The 23884-nt window shown below is 37.0% G+C and overlaps 1 protein-coding gene across 1 annotated transcript in view; it reads left to right on the top strand.

Moving 5' to 3' along the window:
- Positions 1-5185: 5185 nt before the first annotated feature.
- The window catches only part of LOC129005171 (probable G-protein coupled receptor Mth-like 1), a 99198-nt gene continuing 80499 nt past the window's right edge, over positions 5186-23884 (top strand). The window contains exon 1 of the mRNA XM_054433994.1: positions 5186-6158. Coding sequence (XP_054289969.1) covers positions 5195-6158 — 964 coding nt within the window. The 5' untranslated portion in view covers positions 5186-5194. The remainder of the gene's footprint in view (positions 6159-23884) is intronic.

Raw genomic sequence — 23884 nt, 5'->3', positions numbered from 1 at the left:
ATGGACTCCGAAACCGCTCGACAGATTGTAATGACACTTTCAGGCATTATTAAGCATTATTCGAGGATGGTTTGTGTGAAGTTTGGTGCAGATCCGTCAAAAGGGCTCCGCCCTAGCGGCTCTGGAGTTTCCCATGTTAACCTTATGAGCACTCATATTTAAATGGAATTAAAGAATCTTAACAGCTGGATCAACTAAACAATTTGGTTCTGTGATGTTCAATAACATTAAAAGTTAATAGGTTTACCAACAGGGTGCAGCACTATTATCTTTTTAAATTTATGACAACAGCAAATTTGCAACCAAAAGGTGAGTGAGCGTAGCGAACGAACTTCAACCTGGAGGCGAGTTAGCGTAGTGAACGAGCTAACCTGGAGGCAAGTGAGCGTAGCGAACGAAATTAAATTCAACCAGGACGTGATTGAGCCATGCGAACGAGCTCATCTTGAAAATGAACGAGCATTTGACATAAAACCACATTAGGACAGGACGATGTCTGTCGGGCCAGCTAGTAAACCTATAATATCGGATGATTCTTTTTGCAACACCCTGTATATAAGTTACAGTTTATATATATATATATATATATATATAGTAATTATGATAATATATTGTATAGCAACAGTTAGGATCCTTCACATCAATTAATGAGTAACCACAATAGTGAGTTATATAGGTATCACAAGATATACCAAACATCCAGCATCAAATCCGAATCTAAACATCAACAACGATATATACTTGAGCTTGCTATATTATACTTGTAGCCTCCATAGGGCTATGGAGTCATGATATATTACACATGTATTCTTTTATCAGTTTGGTGAGTTTGTGCTGTGCTTTGATGTTATTTTCGTTAGCTGAGTAAATGGGGGTTTCCGGTGGATCGGGATATGACGTTGATTGGCAGATGATAATCATTGATAACCAAAGGACGTTGGGTAGTCATTGCATGATGTAGGAACACTTTCCATCGATTAAGGAAATTCAAAGACATACTATTTTTAAACTGTTAATTTTACGGGAAATGATCACATCGCCTCTACTGTAAACAGTATGCAAAATAGTTCATTGCCGCTCTAGAGCGGGAATGATCCATTCCCGCTCGCTAATCAGCTGATTTTACGGTTTTCGTTTTTACACCAACCACAGCTGCGGATCCGGGACGTTAGATAACAACCGGTAAGCAATAACATAACCTTTAAAATGTAAATATAACATAAATGACATTTGATATACAACTAAAAAGTTAATCTGTGTGTTATTATGAGTTATTTATGGAGGTAGGAAAATCTTGTGTGTTTTACGAGCACAAACAGTCATGCCGCTCGAGAACTCTAGATGGCCGCACGGGTGAATTTGAACGGAGGGTGTTTTTGGCCTCTTGGGACCTCAAAACAAAAAAGTAAATTTGTCCTGGGTCTAGGTCTTACCATGAAACCTACAGCAATAGCTTATTCCCTATATAGGAAATTCACTAAAATGTGAAAATTGACTTTTTCCTCGTGATCGCTCAAGGCATCACTAATAAAAGCCAATAAAAGCGGTCGAAAACATACTGTACTGGTTCTTAAATTACACACTTTATTGCATTTTAGGAGTTATTGCACATGCTATTACTACCAAAATACGCACAGAATGAAACCCGTAACCTCATAAAAACATTAACAATTTTCTATTCTAATACCTTATTTTAGTATTAGCTCTAACCATATCCAAAAGGTTGTAGCCTAAAAGTCATTGAAAAACGGGGAAATTTTCGATTAAATTTAAAACAGGCAAAATGATAACAATAGACCTGCGTACTCGGCCAACTCCCACCAGATTTTCACCAAGATAAGATCATAACGGCTGACCAGATGTATTGTTTACATTTTTGTTCATATAAAACAATAGTACATTTCATCACTAGGGCCTAAAGTGACTCTTTTCGACCCGAGGTCAAGTTTTACATTGAGACGAAGCCGAGGACGGAAAGTAAGTGAGGGTTGAAAAGGCACTTTGCCCGTGTGATGAACTATATTTTTCGTCATGTTATTGCAACTTTATTTGAACAAAATATGTTACAAAACTAAATAGTTTTCATTTAAAGTTACCTCAAAAAACTAATTCTAAGCTGTTTTAATTTAATCTGATAATGAAAACTAAGCAGCTGTTTAGTAAGTGATTCAATAGTTTCGTTGATTGTGTTAGTGTACATTAACATTATACTATCGATATGTCAAACCAGTTACAATAAGGCAAAAATAAACTACAATTTAATCCATTAAACAATCGATACATACTTTCGTTACGTGCGATTGTTTAAATTTATAACCGAGTTGACATCAGCTTATTTTTACTCCCTACAGAGTAAAAATGCCACTTTAGACCCGCAACGCATGCATTATTTAACCTCACGCATTATTTAACACGGTTGTTTTTGTTGCAGCATGACGAAATAGTATATTTCATTACTAGGGCCTAAAGTGACTCTTTATGGCCTGAGGTCAAGTAAAACTTATTATTAGTCCGTAGGGAGTAAAAATCAGCCGTTGTAAAGAGTTTTAAATTTCAATTGTTCCTGTCGTATCGATGGAAATTATTTATCGATTGATTTATTAGGTAAGATGATACCAACGGGCTAGTAAACTATAAACCAAGTTCAGGTCTGTTTCAAATGAATTGACACAAAACTGTCGAAACTCATTCAATCGTTGTGAAGCTCTTCCAAGAAATCCTAGACATGGAATTGCTTCTAAGTGTAAAAGTAAACATCATTGGAAGAGGAGACCGTCACAATAACAGCCTTTAGAAGAGGAGAGGTAATCCTATTTTAAACATTTAGCTGGATAAGCTCCTTCGGAATTCGTAAACAACCACTAACATACCTGGCTACCTACCTAGAAACTTGTGGTTTTGAACGGAACCACCGAAGCAAAGAGAGAAGAAGAATGTAACCACGGAGGCAGGGGGTTTGTATGTCAAACCTGAAGCGGTAGTGAAAGGGTGATAGAGAAGTTTAGAAGTGACAAGGGCTGGTTAGAGAAGAGAAGGGTGCAGTATTATAATAACAATGTATCACACATCTGGGCCTCCTGGCCCAGTAACTCAAAGTACCTGTCAGCCAGGTAAGGTAATAACATGTTATTATATTATATGATTATCAATTGAGGTGGGGACGCTACAAGGGTGTGTTTATAACATAAATTTGAATAAAGGAAGAGCGTAGAATGGAGAAAAATTCTAGCTTTGTTACTGTATACGTACAACTATTTCTTAAACGGTTCCATCAACCTCGGGGATCCCCCCTTGTTGTTGTCAGTTTTCAAATAAAAGTTACTTTTCCTTAGATTTTCCTTTTTGCTTAAGATATTTTTCTCTTTAATGAAACTATCGTTGGTTTATATAGCCTAATTAGGGCTGTTGAAGGATATGAGTTTAATGCAGTTTAATAATTTAATTGAAACATCGTCTTAGAAAGGAAATAGGATGAGTATATTTATCAATTCTTCCAAGGAAGTAAAACTTGATCACACGTTTAACATTTTGATCTACAGACGACTTAAAAGCAAATTGGTAAAAATATTTGTTACTTTCTATTTATCAAACAATGTTAAGTAGTTTAAGAATGCCAAGACTTTCATCAATTCAGAGCTGTATGTTTTAGTAATCAATCTATTTAACTATATACGGTATTTTATTTTGTAAAAAACTCGAGTAAACTAAATGTGGTATATCCTTTCCGCACATATTGCGTTACAATGCATCAGCCTAGTGGTTTCAAAAGATTCATTCCTTTACATAAATCTAACATTCCTTCAGGGTGGCTCCTATTTACACGGCGAGGAGGCGCGCAAAAAGAGGGGTTCTGAGAAGAACTAACGCGGGGCATTGTGAGGATTGCTTCTCCCAGCAACGGTAGCAAAAAGTACAAAAGCACCTTTCATAGGAGGTTTTTGTGAAAGGAAGACGAAACCGACTATACACCAGTTACGTAAAACGAATAAAATCTTATATTACTTTTGAGGTTTTCTGTACCAAAGCTAACATTGACAACGTGAACTCTAAAGCCAACTCTTTATGATGCCATTATTAATTTGTTCGATACATTATTTATTTATTTATTTGTATTGATTTAAAATCTGATTAAGTGAAATAACTATAGTATAGTAATTAGTATGAAGACGTGCTGTTCGCAAACTTGTAATGTTTTACTTTACACAAAGTCGAGTTAGATGTCACAGTACAAATGTTGTATTTGTATTCAATTAAACAAACAATGTCTGTCCATTAATCGATAACGTGTTTTTCGTAAAAAAATATATATATTTCATGTGTATCTAAAATAGTAAAATATTTCATATCACGATAGTATTACAAATAATAATGATCGAGTATTGCTATTATAAAACAGATCCCGACACAGATTTAAATGAAGTTGGTTCATGATCCCATTGACTGACTCTTGGTGATTATTCCTACTTGTTCAAGTTTTAGTATCTTTGTTGTGATTCCTACTTATTTTTTTAGTGTTAAAAAGTGGTAATGGTATTGCTATTGAGTCATAATCAATTGCAAATACAACTTTACCATACATCCTTCTTATGTAGTCTTTAAGTTTTGCTGCTTTAGAATAATCGTTCTATGAGCTTGATATATTACAATAGGCAGCTTGTTGTAGTTTAATTTCTAATTGGAAGATTTTAATTTTATTCAACCCCTTCAAGTAATTTCTATATGAAACGTGCATTGGAATTATTCTGTTCAGCAATAAGCAAAATAACATTCATACATCAATATTATACCTCTAAGTCTTCTTAACCATTTACCTAGGACCACGTTCATGATAAGGTTTGCTGTTTTATTGTACCTAGGCTAATATTGATTCTGCACTGATTTATTCATCCTCCATACTCCTGCAAGAGGATTTAGCCACATTAGTCACTCGGTCCTAATAAGTTCGATGACATTGCTGTACTTTCCAGAACCGTGATTCGCATATCCCAAGAGTAAACATATGTCTGTGCAAGGTTGCCAAAGTCCTTGTTTACAAACGGTGGCGCCCGCGCGTTATCAGCTGTCGCAGTTGTCCAGTTGTGCGGTTGTGCCGTGGTGTGGGTTGGAGGGGAGGGGATGTAGGGGAGGTAGAGGTATCGCTCGTCGCTCGCTGCTATGTCGCGCGGCGTCAGTCCTCAGTGCTCAGTCGCCAATCATGGCCCTCCGCGCACTGTTCGTGTCGGTTCTCGTGTCGTTGACAGCCGGCGAGATCGTCGTCTACAACTGTTGTCCCAATGGAACCATGGTGGAGGAAGACCATTCGTGCAAACCCATCTCAATACCTACTTGGTTACCCGCGGTTTATTCCCCAGGGAACGGTCTATACGAACCGAACACTCTTCCAGGGGGTTGGAAAATGCAAGAGAACACTTTTCCCGCGTGTGACTCGGGTGCGATTCCTTACTTCTTCCCTTCTGTCGCCGACCCGAATAAACCCCCTTCGTTCGTTCTCCTGGACAACGGATCTCTAGTGCTAACAGTGCCTCATGTCCAAGAAATCCCACCCATAGACCCGGGTAAGTACTGTGTCAACATCGCCGGCTGTTTCGTGTGTCCTCCCACAGCGGAGAGTCAAGCGTCTACTCAGTTACCCAGGGTAAAGAAGTGTTGCGGGAGAAAGGCGGTGTTCAGCGAAAGAAGTTCCTCGTGTAAAGTTCACTCGCAGAACTTGAACATACCCAACGTCACCTTCGTGGAGGGTTTCCCCGTGTGTGCGGAGTCTGAAGGGTTTGTGATCTCCGGGAAGTTGGATGACACCCACAAACTTCTTCCCGACGGGACCTTGAGCTTCAGGAACAACGTGATTCAGGAGTTCTGCATCGAACACATCTTCGAGCATCCCAACGACGGTGTGAACGTGTTTACTTGTCCTGACGCCGTGGAAGGTATCCTCGCTAGAGACGACATCCGTTTCACCTTGTACCCCATCGGACTGTTCCTGTCCGTGGTGTTCCTGGCCGTGACCCTGGTCGCCTCCTGTCTGCTACCCTCCACCTACCACGTGCTACACTGGAGATGTCAGACCAACCATGTAGCCTGTCTGTTGGTAGGCGACCTCCTGCTGGCCGTCACACAACTGTCTGGCGACGCTTTGGATGGTCCTGCTTGTGCTGCTATAGGTGAGTCTTGGAGTTGGTCACAAAGCAAAAGCAATCCATAAGATCTTATATCAAATGGATTGTAACCGCTTAACAGGGCAAAAGAAATAAAGGTGCTCTTTATATATTTATTATTTTTTATTTATATATTTGAATACATGGCATACAGCATTTTACATTGTACAGTATTATGTACAAGAGTATATTGACATACAGAACAAATATTTGTTATAAACTTTGTTGACTGCACGCACTTGTAGAATGCTTCTAGACCAATGAGTACCGGTACCAAATAAAACCAGCCAGACGGCTAGACGGTTACAAGTAGGCCTAAATGATTTGATTAGGTATTGCTTTAAGCTCCTTAATTGCAGTATTCTACCTACTTCGATAGTGAATAAATAACAATTAAATGGATCAAATGCGATTTTCGGAAAACGCCAAAGAGGGTTTTGTAGAAAATTTAATTTCCTTTCGCTAAGATTCTTTCAAATCTTTTCAAATTTGAAGTCTCTAGCACGTTTCTAAGTTGTTCAGATGAGCTTACCAAAGTCGGCAATTTTCAATGCTATTTCCCATAAGAATAACATGGGGGGGGGGAAATTCGAGATTACGGGGGGGATATATTTGTTTGAAAATAAGAAAATAACGAGTTTCAGTCTCCATTCTCGTGACTATCCGTTGACCCCCGCTTAGCTTGAATGATTTTATACTTACAATGTTGAAACTAGATTTTTTTTCATTTTAAACACTTTTCAAGCTAATTTTTATTTGGACCTAAACGCTTTATTATATGGTTATAGTTTGTCGATAGAGAAACTATCACTCCAGGCCAATGTCGATTAGACATTTGGTTTCGGTTTCCCATGGCTGCTAACGATGAATAATATAGTGACAAGCTTACATTATGTATGATAAAACGTATCGATGGTCTGGTAAAATTCCATTTCGCATTCAAAAGTTCTTTCATATAAAGCTTTACCATCATAGCTAACTCGCACGCATTTGCCATTGCCATGTAGAATAAATCTGTCGCCGTTTCAAAGTTATAACGCAACTCGATAACGATACAAAACAATAGCGTTGGAAAGACAATGGCAAAGTAGAATGTCCTCACAGTCCGCAGGCGCCTATAAACTCCCGAGTAAAATATTGTTCTTAGATCAGATCTGAAATTAACGGATCAGTAGTTCACCTTGCTAGTTCCACAGCGCTCGCCTAGCCAAGGGCTCTGTGTCGGTCACTACACTATTGGAGGTGATTGTTGGGAACTAAATCAGTCGAATATACATTGTATTGAAATTAAATAATATACACTTTTATTTTTAGTCCCCTTCCCTTCAACAAAATTTACTTACACGCTTTGCAAATTACAGTAATAGTTAAAACGTATTTTACTTCCTCAAATGTATAAAAATGTATAAATATATAAATGTAGGAATGTATACAAATATGAAACATTCAGCGCGTAGCCTACTCAAAATGTTTCATATTGATCTTAGCATTCCAACAACCTTACCAAACACAATGCAGAACATACAAGAGAGGTTTACAGATAAAAATATCGTGACCAAATCGTAAAAAAATTCTTTTTAGACGCGGTTCCATGATTGAGAAAATATAGACTATAATAAATAGATCTCAGGGTACTTATCACCCGCTACCACTACGATTAGATTAGACTTGCAATGTCTAATATTTACAACTTTCGTTGAAACAAGGCATTCTATATATACAGTATATTTACAAGTACACTCTTTTAAAGCCATGAGCGTTATCATAAACAATTTTGGAATCATAAAATTAATAATACGAGTAGTTGTAATTTTCCAAATTAGCGTGGAGTTTAAAGCTATGAATTAATATTCTAACTACGCCTAAATCATATCGTTTATTGAGAAAAAGGCGCAACTTATCAGTCTGTTAGAGGCTAATTTTGCAATGAAAAAAAAAAAAAATAACTAAGCTTACGCACGCAGATATAGGCCTATACCCAATTTTGAAATTGAAAAAAATCAATTTTGTAATATAAAATCAGCAAGTGTAATAGCCATTTAGATATTGACCCCCCAAATTAGATGCTGGTGTTTGTATTGTGTGAATTTGTATATATAATATTAACTATTTTTTTTATAATGCAATGAAAACTGCACGTAATTGAAAACATTCATTAGTATGAAATCCGCAACGCACTTATTATAAAATACAATAATACTCAAGTAATGTATCGCTGAAGATGAATATAATCTATAATGATTCTACATACTGTACCAGTATTTAGTATGAAAGAAACCAAGTGGAAGTATGTGGAAGGATATTATTGTTATGTATGCGACCTTCTACGTTGCTGACATGGCAGGCCGAGGTCGAACATTGTTGACAGAAACGTATCATTGTTAGAATTATAAGCTATGGTTTACGGATGCTTTTCTGTGTGTTGGGAGCTTAAATTTGTAGTGTAATGAAATGTTTTTTAGACGATCGCATTGAATAAACATACGAAACTAAGTTGGCAAATGTGTGAAATGTCGGTACCTATAGCGCCGCGCCAAAATCGCACATTTAGCATCTAGTGCCGCGGAGTTTGATGAGTCTAGTGACGAGGGGCAAATAAAAAAAAAGTTACACTTGACTACGTTGCATGTATACAAAGAATAGTTTTGTTTATATAATGATACTTACTTAGTAGTGCGTATTCACCATTACATATTGAACAATAATGTATAATGGAACAAATATTTCACTCCCGCATGTAATTTTACGTTGGAACGGATATTTTGATTTAAAATAGAATTAACTCAACTATTGGGCATTTTTACTAATCACATTTCTGTCACAATTCCCCAAAAAACGCTTGTTTTTCTGTGAATTATTTTAGAATATAAATGATATGCAGTTAAAAAACTAGTATAGTAGGCCTATGTAGTAGGCTACATACGGTACTGTAGTTACAAAAACAGTAGCATCAACATTCCCAAAATAAAGAGGATACAAATTCTAAACATAGCCTAGTACTTTTTACCACGCGTAAAACATGAACAAAAAAGTTTGGTGCTGATATAGAAGCGGGCCCAAAACTTGTTTGACTTCTCGCGAGTGTTTCAACCATGTTTCAACTAACAAATAAAAACATAACTGTTAAAATTTTCAAAAGGTTTTGGCAAAAAACTAGTCATGCCTATTTACAATAATTAAGTTCAATTGTCCACGCCACTCAAAGAGAGCGTTTGAGTTCTTACTTGATCCGTGGGGGGGGGGGGGAAGATTTACAAATTTGTATTCAAAGAGGCTCGCCGCTGTGCAGCTGTTCGGGACTGCATTCTTCTACGTTTTATTTTTTTTTTGAGGGGGGGAGGGGGGCTCATAAGAACTAGCCCTCGAATTTCCCTCTCCAGACATGTACAAGTACAATAGACAATAAGATTTTATTGACGTTCGATAACTGTAGCTTTCTAAAGTTGTTAACTGATATTTTTATATTTCACAGTTTATACCGCGTGTTAACGACTCAACGCACAATAGCGACAAACACCTGCAAATCCAATCATCTGGTGGCTATAAAATCTACATAAGACGAATCAGTAATATTTAATGGTTTGGGCGTTAAAACGACCTATTAACATTTTTATTTGCTAATAATGATTAGGCCGAATGTTCTTATTTCAATTTGCCGGCACGAATGGTCAACATCCGGTATGGTAATATAAAATATATAATTTAATATGAGCTTTCTAGAATGCTATATATTTTTTTAAGCTAATTTGTTGGTATACAATGATCTTATATTAAAATTAAACTTTTTATATAATTATTTTTTTTTACACAACTATCTTGTTGACCTTACAATATGTATATAAACTCAATAAATTCAATTTATTGTGTGCAATTTATTGAATTCTACAAATTGAATGATTACTATACGATTACTTAAAAATATAGTCGAAAATAATTTACGATAAATTATGACAAGCATGGTCACTTTCATAATTTTAAAATAAAGGTTTTAGTTACAAAAGGTTAAAAATAAGCATGATTTAAGTGATCACTTTGGGTCAAATACCAGTCTGTCGTATCCAGTACAGCTGATAATTTCTGTAGTGTCCCAAACTATACTACCCACTACTGTATGTGTATCATATGCGCAATGCGCCAATCGTTGAAACAAATAGGTAAACTAGAACTAGGCTAGGCAATTCGAGTCCTTAGATTTAATTAGAGGAATTTGTACTCGTGATCTGGGCAGATTCTACTAAATAAATTTAGTGTTCTAAAAAATTGTACTAAAGTCACTGGGAAATCAACTTCAGAATTTAAACTTAGTTTAAAACTGTATTTATTCCTGTCTTGACAGGATTGGAAAGCCAACAGTGTTACAAGTTACATGAGTGAGCGGTCAATATACTGTATGTTGACTGTTGAGTTGACGTTGACCAGCTCTCGTAGTCGGAGAACAACTAGCCTTTATATACAACCACAGACTGCTACAGTAGGCCAACCCAGGCCAACCGCGAATATGTGGAACTGCACGCTCAGTATAGGCATAGAATTCCACATAACACTACTTTATACAGAATTACTAATACTTAACAAGGATGGGTTTCGTTTCATTAAATACAATTTTCGTACCATTACTATCTAAATGTTATTTCTTAAAAAATATTAGTTAAGTACTTGTTGAGCAGTACATATTTAAAATAAATATGCTAGTTAAAGAATTGTACATTAATGTTGAGTCCAATCATTCTTGAAGTAAAAACCACTATAGCCTACATTCTGCTTTCTGAGGCTTTAAAATAAAACTCTTTAATTCTTAATTCATTTATTATTAACGTAGGCTATGACCAAGATAAATACGGACTGTAATTGATTAACAATGTCTGGACAATGTATGAAGAACCTACAATTTCACCAGGGAAAATAAAATGTTCAAAAGTAAGCGTTGTGATAGTTTGCTGGCCAGACATTTCCAACTAATAACGGACCAGAACTTAATCAATTTTAACACAGTCTATGTAAAAAATATATTTTAAAAATAAGATTTCATAGATTTTAGTAGTAGCATAGACTATATATACCTACAGGTGTATATATAGTCAATGGTAGTAGGCTGCATATACGCCCTGTTTCGATAATAGTATAGATCAGTGAGTAGAGTTCTATCAGTAATACAATAACAAATTATGATGCATGAACAATATTTGCATTAACATATCTAGGCGTGACTGTTCAAAACTCATATTCTCATCGACAGATTTAAATTCATGACTAACGGTAAGACAGCGCTTATGAATTTTCATAGGTTTTTTATGTCCCATACAACGTTATACATCATTGCACTTATCTACCCAATAAAGTGGTAAATTATTCCTGCTGTATGTGAAATTCCTTATACAGTAACTGGCACTCCTTCACTTTGTAAGGGTTTTATAACTTATTTTGGACATTGAAGTAGACAGAAGTTGGATAACAATCCTAGTAGTGCGTTACTATTGATGTTATATTTTCTTTGTTAGTTTTTTATAGTATGATAAGTGATAGGAACACGAAAAATGCTATAAATTCCTCTTAAAAAATTGTAAATGGCAAAACTTTAAACATATTAAATACGAGTAACAAATCGAATGTTACTAAACAGCAGCACAATTTGTAAATGGAGCAGTTCAACTAAACTTGAAAAATATAAATGCATACAACTCTAATATGAGGGTCGAAAACACTGTATCTACTCTACTGTAGTTTAAAATAGTTAAAAAAGTTTAAGCAAGTTACAAAATTGATGTGAAAACAAATTACCTTGGAATTTGGAATAGGCCTACTGGAAAAGCAAGGTACTTGCAATGGGATATCTGTAGAAAACAATAATTGACTTAATATAGTTGTGGTTAAACAATTGCATATAGGTGTAAGAACATTACATTCTGAGAGTTCCAAAGAGGTTAAGTTGCTCTAAACTAAATCATATTTTAAATATTGTTATGGACTTTGTAGATACAATCTTTTTTAGTTATATTTTCTTACCATAAGCTAAATGTTAGGTTTAATCGGTCACTTATGCAAATCTGGGTCAATTAGTTTTTCTGGACAAAATAGTTACGTGCAGGACAGTCGCTCTTTGTAAAATAGAATTAATACACTTATGTCTTCCCCAATGCATTTGCAAAATGCTATATAGTACACATTTCATGTTGACAATTAAAATCTCTAGCGTCATAAATGGCCAGCGGTGCCCAGACCGTCTTATCAGCTTATCAGTGTCACCGACCTGAGTCAGTTGTCCGTCACTGATAAGCCAGAGTCTGTTAATGTTGCTTATCAGTAGACAAACAACGCGATCAGACGCGCATGAATATACAGACTAGAGTGAACAGTGAACAGTGAACACTCCAACAATGTTTACGGAAGGCATCATAACCCAGCTGTGTTGAAGGATTTATGGTTCTCAGTCCAAATTTGGATTTGGGTGAATCAGCGGGGTTAAGCCGCACGTGGGTTGGAAACATTTGAAATTCAAACTTTGTATTAAATCATTTTGTTTGTTTTGATTCGGTTCTCTTAAAAACGTATGTTTCTGCATGTTTGAATTGCAGTCCTAAATATTAAATACATCTCAAATTAACCCACTACTTCGAATTTTAACAGTTTCAGACGAATCTGTACTACAATGTCCGTATTTCCCATCCCATTGCGTGACCCACAATGCCATACTACGCTAGGCCTATAGCGTGACACATGTAGTGGTTCATCTAGCGGTCACTCTGTATACAGTTGTCATTCAGCGGTAGAACATCCTGGGCCAATGTAGGATAGCCATTAGGACATTTAGCATGTCCTCTCAATATGGCCTGAATATTGATGCTAGAAGATATTTATACTGATGTAGTATATGGCTAAAACTGGACACATCTGTGTATGTCCATCTCTCAAATCGCATGATCATGTCACAATAATTAGCAAGCTACCACCATCAAGTTAAAAGATGAGATAGGCAAAACAAGCGAAACGAAGACATACACTGACATCGTTATGCCGTTTATTGTTTGGCGAGCTTAATGTCGACGAACAAAAGTTTCTCTGATTTCGTTTTAATGTTTCCCATTTAAATAACAAACATTTAAGTAGACCTAGATAATGTTTGACGTTTGTAAATTACACGTAAAATTCTCATGCAATAGGCTCCTTCTGAATGTTGCAGAATTTATGTACAGTTTGTTCTAAGTACATTAAAGGTTATAAAATGTGATGAAGGAATTGTAAACCTACATGCGGTGGACGTCTTTGTAGACAAAATATATATGAAAACACATACTAATATATGAGACTAGATGGATACCGGAAAATAGATAATGTGATTTGTTTGGTTCTAAGTAGTTAATTATTGAGTGATCTAATAAAACTGCAATACACATGCTAAACTCAAGAATTAAGTTACCCTCATGATGATTACTAGAGTCATTGACTATAGAATGAACTGAAGAAGAGCGATACAACTACGTTGGCGGAAGAGTGGATGGCATTAGTTGTACAATATACCTGATGTGCAAAGGACGATATTGTTTATAAGGATGCTGTAGGGTGTAGAGTAGAGGATTTATTCGCCGTGTAGGATGTGTAGAGGATGTAGGATATTGTAGGACGCGGCTGACCGCACCGGTATCTAAGCACGTGTGAGTCAGTGCTAATTACAGTACATTGTCGTCGTGTTAATGTGCCAAGCCCGCTAGTCGCGCCTCACAGCTGTTTAACAGAGTGTTTGTAGTTTGTTTGTACTTGGACTAGTATGTAATCTAAAAGTATCCAGATTAGCCCGAGGGAATAGTAGGGATAGGACATGTGTTCTCATAGATGTCTCTCCATACCTCAGTACGTTTACTTAATCCCTTTACTTTTGATTAAATAACTTTGGCTCTAAGTTAAAAACATATTTACAGTTTGAAAATAGGTTAGACTATCATAAATTTTCTTTTATAGAAGTTGATCAAAATAAAATTATAATTGTTTAATTTATACTACAAATACAACCGGCATAATCAATACGAATAGAATATTTACGAGGTAAAGTAGGAATACTTGTGAGCTAATGCAGCTCACATTGGCAACTCCTTCTGTAGCCGATGCATCGTATATTTAAACTTACACACAATCAACACAATGGACCGTGGATATAGACATTGATTATACAGTATACACACATGTGCATAGTCAAAAAATATTGGGCTCAAAGAAAAACACTGTAATAGAAATATATTTATTGGTGTTTTTCGGTACGTATAAAAGTTTAGTCAAAACTACATAATTCTTAGGTATCCCTATAGATTGCTATGTAGATTATTTAAGGCCCCCCATACACGTAACGATCGGCAGGCCGGCCCGGCCTGAACAGTCCACACCGGCCGGCCGATCGTTACGTGTATGGGGTCGTCGTCCGGCCGCCGGACAACCAAATTGGCCGGACGACGACTGATGGGATTCCCATCAGTCGTCGTCCGGCCAACCCCCGCCTTCAGGCCGATCGTTACGTGTATGGGGTCGCCGGCAGGCCGCCGGAAGGCCGACAGTACAGTAGTAGCAGCATTTTTTTTTATTTACGTTCATTTTTAAGGTCATTGACATAACCTAACTTTATTTTCTGTTCAGTCTTTGTACTAATATGGATACGTGGACTAATCAGCATGTGCTAGCCTTTATAGAAGAATACAGAAATCATGAATGTCGGCGGAGGGTCAAAACAAAGGCATACCACAACAGGGACTTAAAAGATCCAGCTTATAGCAAGTTAACAAAAACGTTTTTGCCGTAAGAAAACTGACTGCAAACTTGCCACTAGGCGGAGAAATTTCAGTCCGGCCGGCAGGCGAATCGTTGCGTGTATGGGGACCCTCCAGTTTGGCCTTCCGGCCCTCGCCGGCCGGCCGATCGTTACGTGTATGGGGGGCCTAAGAGACAAGTTAGAGCGCGCAGGCTATAGAGCGGCAGCTGCTGCTCCAGAGTCCACAGATTGATGCGCGTCCTTGGTCTGTGCCGCGGCGGAGGACGAGGATGAGGATGATGGACGGTCCATGGGGGGGGGAGGGAGGAGGTGACAACGCGAGACTCGGCGCCGGACGTGCGTGAAGGAACATGACTGATCACGTCCAGGGTGGGGAGAGTAGACCGCCTCGGAAGTGAGAATCTGGCTCTGGCAAATGCTTTTAAACTGCACTATTTTTTTATAAAAACTGATCTTGTATTTAGTTCTAAAAGTTAGATGTGAGAACGCCTTCAGTGCTATTCGCGCATTCAAGTCTCCGAGTGGTTCGGATGTTCAATACTATGAGCTAGGTCAATTTGTAACCGGGTACAGTAAATTGTCTGCTGTTATGTAGTCGCAGTCTTTATAATAAGGATTTATTGAGCGGAGCGAGCGAAGCGAGCGAAGCTCTTATACGTCGACTCTTATGCATTTCGTAATACGCAAACTCCTCCTAGACGGCTGAATCAATCGTTTTCAAATTTTGCATAGTGATAAAGACCATATCGGTGAGTGCCAACATCTATATGGCGTTAAATAAGTCTCTCAGGAATCCGCCCCACTGGGTCACAAAGTTTCAATGTAATCCTTATGGAAGCAGTATTTGACACATAAACAAAAACACACGTATGATCAGCTGTTGACTTTTGAATGCAGTAGATAAAGAAATAGCTGATAGCATTAATTCATAGATATTAGAACAGAAACGGTATGGATCATAAATATAATCAAATGACGACACTAGCTTGAGGTCCGTGACGTAGGAAGTGGTGAAGGAAGTAGTGGTAAAGGTGAGCAGTCTGGAGTGTGGAAACTGTTTATGACGATTAGATTTAGGTATCAGCATTCATAAAATGATATGGGAAGGGAGGAAAACAGGTCCGCGACGTAGGAAGTGGTGAAGGAAGTAGTCAAGGCGAGCTGTCCGGAGTGTGGGTACTGTTTATGACGATTACATTAAGGTATCTGCAATCCTAAAATGCTATGGGAAGGGATGAAAAGCGGGTCCGCGACGTAGGAATTGGTAAAAGAAGTAGTCAAGGCGAGCTGTCCGAAGTGTGGAAACTGTTTATGACAATTAGATTAAGGTATCTGCATTCCTAAAGTAATATGGGAAGGGAGGAAAACGGGTCTGCGACGTAGGAAGTGGTGAAGGAAGTAATCAAGGCGGGCTGTCCGGAGTGTGGGTACTGTTTATGACGATTACATTAAGGTATCTGCAATCCTAAAATGCTATGGAAAGGGAGAGAAACAGGTCCGTGACGTAGGAAGTGGTGAAGGAAGTAGTAAAGGCGAGATGTCCGGAGTGTGGAAACTGTTTATGACAATTAGATTAAGGTATCTGCATTCCTAAAATGATATGGGAAGGGAGGAAAACGGGTCCGCGACGTAGGAAGTGGTGAAGGAAGTAGTCAAGGCGAGCTGTCCGGAGTGTGGAAACTGTTTATGACGATTAGATTTAGGTATCCACATTCCTAAAATTCTAAGATAAGGGAGGAAAACGGGTCCGCGACGTAGGAAGTGGTGAAGGAAATAGTCAAGGCGAGCTGTCCGGAGTGTGGAAACTGTTTATGACAATTAGATTAAGGTATTTGCATTCCTAAAATGCTATGGGAAGGGAGGAAAACGGGTCCCCGACGTAGGAAGTGGCGAAGGAAGTAGTAAAGGCGAGTTGTTCGGAGTGTGGGAACTGTTTTGACGATTAGATTAAGGTATCTGCAATCCTAAAATGCTATGGAAAGGGAGAGAAACAGGTCCGTGACGTAGGAAGTGGTGAAGGAAGTAGTAAAGGCGAGATGTCCGGAGTATGAGAACTGTTTATGACGATTAGATTAAGGTATCTGCAATCCTAAAATGCTATGGAAAGGGAGGGAAACAGGTCCGTGACGTAGGAAGTGGTGAAGGAAGTAGTAAAGGCGAGTTGTTCGGAGTGTGAGATCTGTTTATGACCAATAGATTAAGGTATTTGCAATCCAATAATGCTAAGGGAAAGTAGGGAAACAGGTCCGAGACGTAGGAAGTGGTGAAGGAAGTAGTCAAGGCGAGCAGTCCAGAGTGTGGGAACTGTTTTTGACGATTAGATTAAGGTATCTACAATCTTAAAATTCTACGGGAAGAGAGGGAAAGAGGTCCGCGACGTAAGAAGAGGTGAAGGAAGTAGTCAGGTGAGCAGTGTGGAGTGTGGGAACTGGAAACCGTTTGTAGCAGTTAGATTGATGTATTTGCAATGCTGAAATGCTATGGGAAGGGATGGAAGCATGCCCACGACATAGAAAATGGTAAAAGAAGTAGTAAAGGCTAGCAGTGCGGAGTGTGGGCAATGTTTGTGGCAGTTAGATTAACGTATCTAAAATACTAAAATGCTATGGAAAGTGATGAAAACAGGTCCACGATGTAGGACGTGGCTCAGGAAGTAGTAAAGTATGAGCATAGTGTGAGAACCGTCTGTAGGAGTTATATTAATGTATCTTCAATCCTAAAATGCTACGAGAAGGGAGAAACAGGCCCCACGACGTAGGAAATGGTGAAGGAAGTAGTAAAGGCTGGCAGTGCAGAGTGGGGGAACCGTTTGGGCAGTTAGATAAATGTACCTAATACTTGAATGCTATGAGAAGGGAAGGAAACAGGTCTATGAGGTAGGAAATGGAGAAGGAAGTAGTAAGGCTTGCAGTGCAGAGTGTGGGAACTGTCTTTGGCAATTACATTAATGTATCTGCAATCCTAAAATGCTATGGGAAGAGAGGGAAACAGGTCCACGACGTAGGGGGTGGTGAAGGAAGTAGTAAAGGTGAGCAGTGTTGAGTGTGGGAATGGATTAATGTATCTGCAATGCTAAAATACTATAGGAAGAGACTGTAGACTGTAGGTTAAAATGATTACAAAGCACGAATCGATACATATTTCGATACATGCAACCGTTTACAATAGACATTTACAACTGAGTTGACAACAGCTGATTTTTACTCCATAGAGGCTAAAAACTATGTTTACTCTATAGACGTTAAAAACGATTTTTACTCCCTAAAGAGTAAAAATGCTACTTTAAACCCGCAACGCATGCATTAAAAACGACTGTTTTTACTGCAGTATGACTAAAACAATATAATATGAACCCTTGATGACTCCGCTCAATTTTGTGGATGCCTCTGCGAACGCCACCTAGTTTAATAAGAGGTTTGTTGGGTATATACAAATAATGAACTATTGGTCTAGCGATATGCCACACACTCAGCCACAGCCCACAAGGCTTTTTGAAGATCTATTTGTAAACTATCTTGTCAAGAGATGAGCTCACACAACCAATGTTCTACTCAAAATTAAAATTAGACTACGCGATTGTTTTATAAAGTTTTTCCTAAATAAAATATTGAATGGTTTAGTTGTGAGAAACCCTGCCATTTAAGAAATCCACATTACATAAACGACCCCATCAGTCCAAGGATCTAAAATAGTACCTTCTTTCTTTTTTAACAACATTTGTATCTCTCTAGTCCTGGTACTAGTCCCTCTAGTCCTAACCACTTTGACTGTACCCAGTCTGCTCCTATCGGACCGAGACCACGGTTGACCCCGGATTGTTGTAGACAGGTCACGAACCGCGACTAACACCTGCCTCGGTCTCGCCTCACTGGCCACAGAAACCTACATCTGGTGGAATTATATCGTGTTTAGTTTCCAAAAACAAGTGTTTTTATAAGCCTTGGATCAAGATATGTTGTTGTAAAAGTCAAACAGCCGTAATGTGGAACGATCCTAAGTGTGATGACGTTTTTCTTCGATTGTGACTCCACAAGAAAATTTAATTTTAAAATCTTTTTTTAATTTTTAAACTACAGTACTAACTTTTTGTCAACTTTACCACAGATAGACAGGTTGACCGAGTTAAACTATGAATTCGTGATGCAACAATGTTATCAAGCTAAAGCTCCGAGGATTTGTCTACAGAACTATCGCCGGTTCGATGTTGACCTAGTGCTCTGCCCCACGGGCTTTCAAAGTTCTGAGGTGAGACTTTTAAAAGTAAACATTGATTGGTCTCCATAGCAACAACTCACAATGTTTATATTTTACATTTACATTTCAATGTAAACAAGCAGAATTTTCAAATGGATTTGATTTTACAATTCCACACTGCCGGTTTAAACAAACTAAATACTAATAATATTGCATAGGGATTATGTCATTGATAAAAAAATATCCATTGATACAGTATAGGAAACAAGTAAGATTCTATAACTGTTGTCGTATCAACCTAAGCTCTCCTCCTGAGTTTTGAACTTAGCTTATGAGAATTATTTTCGTAACATACTCCTATTTTAGCTTAAATTGAGCGTGAAATTATATTTTATACATTGCGATTAATTCAGAATCTGTGTTTAACTATACAGCTGCGTAAATGAACCAGAGGTAATATTTTAAAACTAAGATGTATCTTGTTCTATGCAGTTGACTTTTGTTTCTAAAATAAACGGCAAGGGTGTTAATGTTTTTCCATAGTTGTGTGACAGTAGTCAATATTTTCAACTTTATTTTCCTGGGATAACATTGTAAAGTTAGGAACGGGCAAAGTGTCACTTGCACTATAAGAATTGCCAAATTGTAAAAATATGACATTATAACAATCAATAATTTTGTATTAATTAAACGTTTAGTATCCGTTTTACCTCATAATAAACTTAAAAATTGATATATTTTAAAAGTAAATACACTTATGACAACGCGTATTTTTTATGTCATATAGGCTTACAGAGGCTACAATATTTCGTAGGCGTATCATTACTACTCTTGTATTTAGGTAGCTAAATACGTAAGTTTTCATTACCTCAGTTGGCTTTTACCAAAATAAGTGGTACAATTGTATTTCAAATCAACTAAATGGTGAATGTATAACCGTTTCATATGGCATTTTCAAAGATCCAATATTTTATCTTTCGCATCCTCACCCCCGTTGCATATCACGGGTTTAGCGGCAGCGGCTACTGTAGTATATACAGGCTACACACATAATTTGCCAAATTGTTTTGTTGGACTCTGTAATGGCCAATATTTTTATCAATAGGTAATTTAGGTGTTATATAATATTTAGTGTTATATATACCATATCATAGATTTTAGCACACCGAACTTAAATTGAAGCAATTTAGGGCATAAAAACTACAAAATATGTACAGTGGAACCTTGATAAGAAGACCCTCGATAACAAGTCGCCCTTGATAATAAGTGCCATTTTCAAATCCCCTTAAAATTATTTTACCCTTAATCACATGTTATTACAAACCTCGATAAGAAGGCAACCTTGATAACAAGTCTTATTTTACAATCCCCATGAAAGTCTTCTTATCAAGGTTCTACTGTATACTTCTTTAGATAACATTATACTGTAACATATATATAGGTCAAACTAAATTGCTCAATGACTTCATTGCTACTATATGCAATCTCACAACATTCTCTAACGGAGGTGAAATAGTGGTAAAGGTCGTTACAAAGTGCGGATTAAGGTCGTCGGATAAGTGATGCCGCAAGGTCATTATGTGGTCTGCCGCTAAGGTCTGTTGCATCTCTGGCAAACAGCGGTATATGAATACCACATACGCTCTCTACATTGCAAATTCTTGGCATATATTTATACTCATACCATGTGTATGTGAGCGTGAGATGAGTGTAGAATGTAGTTAGATAATCATTGTAGCTTATTTACAAACTTAACATCTATTGTTTACTTAGCCAGGACCTTTTATTACACAACCAATGGTCAAGGACTACTGGGTCCAGGAAGAACCATCAATAATTTTCAGACATTTCTTTGGATTATAGACCTTTTAACTGTCAGGTTAGCACGATTACCATACGCAGCAATAATACGGTTTAACGAAACAATGTTCAGTTATATACCAAACACACACAATAAAATATATAATTCGTATTATAAGTGCGAACTCTAAAGGAAACAGTTGCAAAGAAAATTCAAAACTCAAAAATAATCTTACTTCATGGTGGACTTTCTCAAAACTATTTACTCCTTATTTCTTGAGTCCAATACAAGAATGTTTATTAATTAATTAGAGGGGGGATTACATTTCCTACTTTACTCCTAACTTGTTATTTACTTTACTTAAGTCTTGATGGACATCCTTCTTTTTTAGCCTTTTCTAAAAGAAGATATTTATAACACTATTTGTCAATGTTGCTGAAAAGTTTTCCTCATCTATGAACACTTTCAAAATTGTTTCAATTAATAGAGTTGAAACCTTTTCTCGCAATCGTCTCATGTTCACACAAACAAGGTCCATTCTCCGTCGACCTTCAAGGCTCCTTTCCATGTACGGCTTCATGTTATCAGTGACCCCATCTTATCACAGCAGCCACTCCGGTGGTCAGGCTGATACATTGTTGACATTGCACCATTACGCCACTCCAGTAACAAACAGCTGTTTTATGATCTCGTGAACGTTATTAGTTACTTCGGTTGTATCTCTTGTGCAATATACCTACCGTACAGTAGTTAGTAAAACTGTTGTTTCACGTCTCGTTACGTTCCTAGATGTTCTTACTCCACAACAATATTGATTATCGTATTTCAAACTTGTTACTGTACAACTCCATAGAGATGCAGGACCACTTAGACAATGAAAAGACTAACGAATATTACATGTATTACATGTAATCATGCATATTAAACTGAGCGTCAACCGTTTATGTAAATGATGTTTTGTGAAACGATTTATTAACAGCCAATGACGATCAATTAAGAAAATACCTTCAAAACAACTTAATATTCGAGGAATTCCCAACAGCATTAAGTTCACTTCTCTCATTGTCATTCTGTCGCGGAACTGTTCTCTCTGGTAAAATGATTCTCGCAATAAAATACAGCTGTCGACCAAACCAAAGTCGTACTTCCATTCCTCTCACGCTGTGTTGAAGCTGTGCATTTACTTTCCAATTCACATAGACGTGTGTGACTTAATGTAATTTGGTATGGAATGTTCCCAAGGAAAGTTTCGTTAATTATAATTAATTGTCTTAAATTGGTGAAGCAACTTGCGTTGTGAGATCTGTACCTCAATAAGTGTTTCATGGCATTATTAAGAGTGTTAAAACCATGTTAAGAGTACTTAGTTAAAAACTTGATAAATAGACAAAAGTTAAAAATTGCACGGTGAATGCGGTTTTATTGCAAAGCTAGAATATTTTTACGTAATTATTTATTCTTCAGCATGAGTTTGTTTTCGGATTGTCTTCTGGGAAGATCAGCTAAGTCGAATGTCGTGTTAAGAGTCAATATTTGGACCTGTGACTCTTACATTATGTAAATGAGCTTGAAACCAGTTTTGGGATGGAACCAGTCTAGGAAATTCAGGCTCTACAGGAAGTCATACTAGATCTTGTTTAGGCACAAATGTCAAAGTTCATGCTTCTAACTAGTCTGTAATATTGAATGGTCTATACACCAGGATAATACGGGCTAAGGTCCAAATACAACACGAACAATTTAAGTACCGGTAAGCAAATAATTTTTAAATCTTATAGTACTTTTGAAAACAAAAGACAAATATTTTGAACGTGGTTCTTCTATAAATAAATATTGGTTAGAACTGTAATAAACATTTTTCTTCGACAACGCAAACATTCTACATACTTTTCCGTTTTACCCTGAAGTCACTGTAATTTACTACAACAAATTATTTATTATTTACTGTTATTTACTAATTATTATTATATTTAGCGTATTCAACAAATAACTGCTCTAAAACATTCTCGATAGTTCAATGTTGTTTTAGGGACCGATTGTCTGTTTGTTGGCTAATTTACTGTTAGAAGAGAAAGCGTCAGGCCAGCTTTCGGAAGATATTTCATTGCGCAACACATTCCTAGATAATCGTATTCTTGATACATTCAGAAAATAAATGACTTATGACTTATTATTGAAAAGAGTTTTGATTGTTTACGGGTTATAAAAAATCATTTAGAATCAGTAATCACCACAAGAGTATGAAGAAACAAATACTATCTGAAGAACCATATTAAAAAGTGTTTAAACAAATATTTCATATATCTATTTTTTAGTTATGTGATAGTGACGTGGCGTAAGTTGTGGACGTAACCTAACGCCAAATACTTGAGCCAAAATGGATTGTTCGTGGGAAATAAAAACTGCTTAGGTTTGAAGTGTAGTTGTGTGCAAGTGTGAAACACGAGTCTGATGTTCTGTATAGTGATATATGATACAACAAAATGAAACTCGCAACGCCCGCGTCACATTTTGATGGTTTTGATTACAATTAGAAAGGAATTCGCCTGTTTCCTATTTTTTGCAATTTGGTCTGTATAATATTTACAAGCTGACTAGAATTGTCGGTTAACTTAACTCGCAAGAATCAAGAATCAAGAATTTATTTGACCATTCAACAAATACATGCTATCAGTCTCGTCATAAAAGAATTACAAAATGTTGTAAAAATACATACTTAGATACATACTTAAATACATACTCGCATATTGTGATTTAGCAATAGTTAGCCTTTACGATAATGTTAACTGAGAATCGAGTAAATTTAGGAATACGTTCGTTGGTGAGGATTTAAAAAAATTATATCCCTTATACTATATTTCTATATACATAAAATAGTTACAGTAGTTTAGTTATTACAATTAATTGGAGAGTTATTTCAATATACCCTTTGAAACATGCTAGTAATTTTTTGGGGTCTTTATTTATCCGCTACATGCATCCTTG

The sequence above is a fragment of the Macrosteles quadrilineatus genome, unplaced genomic scaffold (assembly GCF_028750875.1).
Source record: "Macrosteles quadrilineatus isolate MER2022 unplaced genomic scaffold, UCM_ALF_1.0 Scaffold_1__1_contigs__length_201487025, whole genome shotgun sequence".
Taxonomy (NCBI): Eukaryota; Metazoa; Arthropoda; class Insecta; order Hemiptera; family Cicadellidae; genus Macrosteles; species Macrosteles quadrilineatus.
This window is presented reverse-complemented; position numbering and strand designations above follow the sequence as displayed.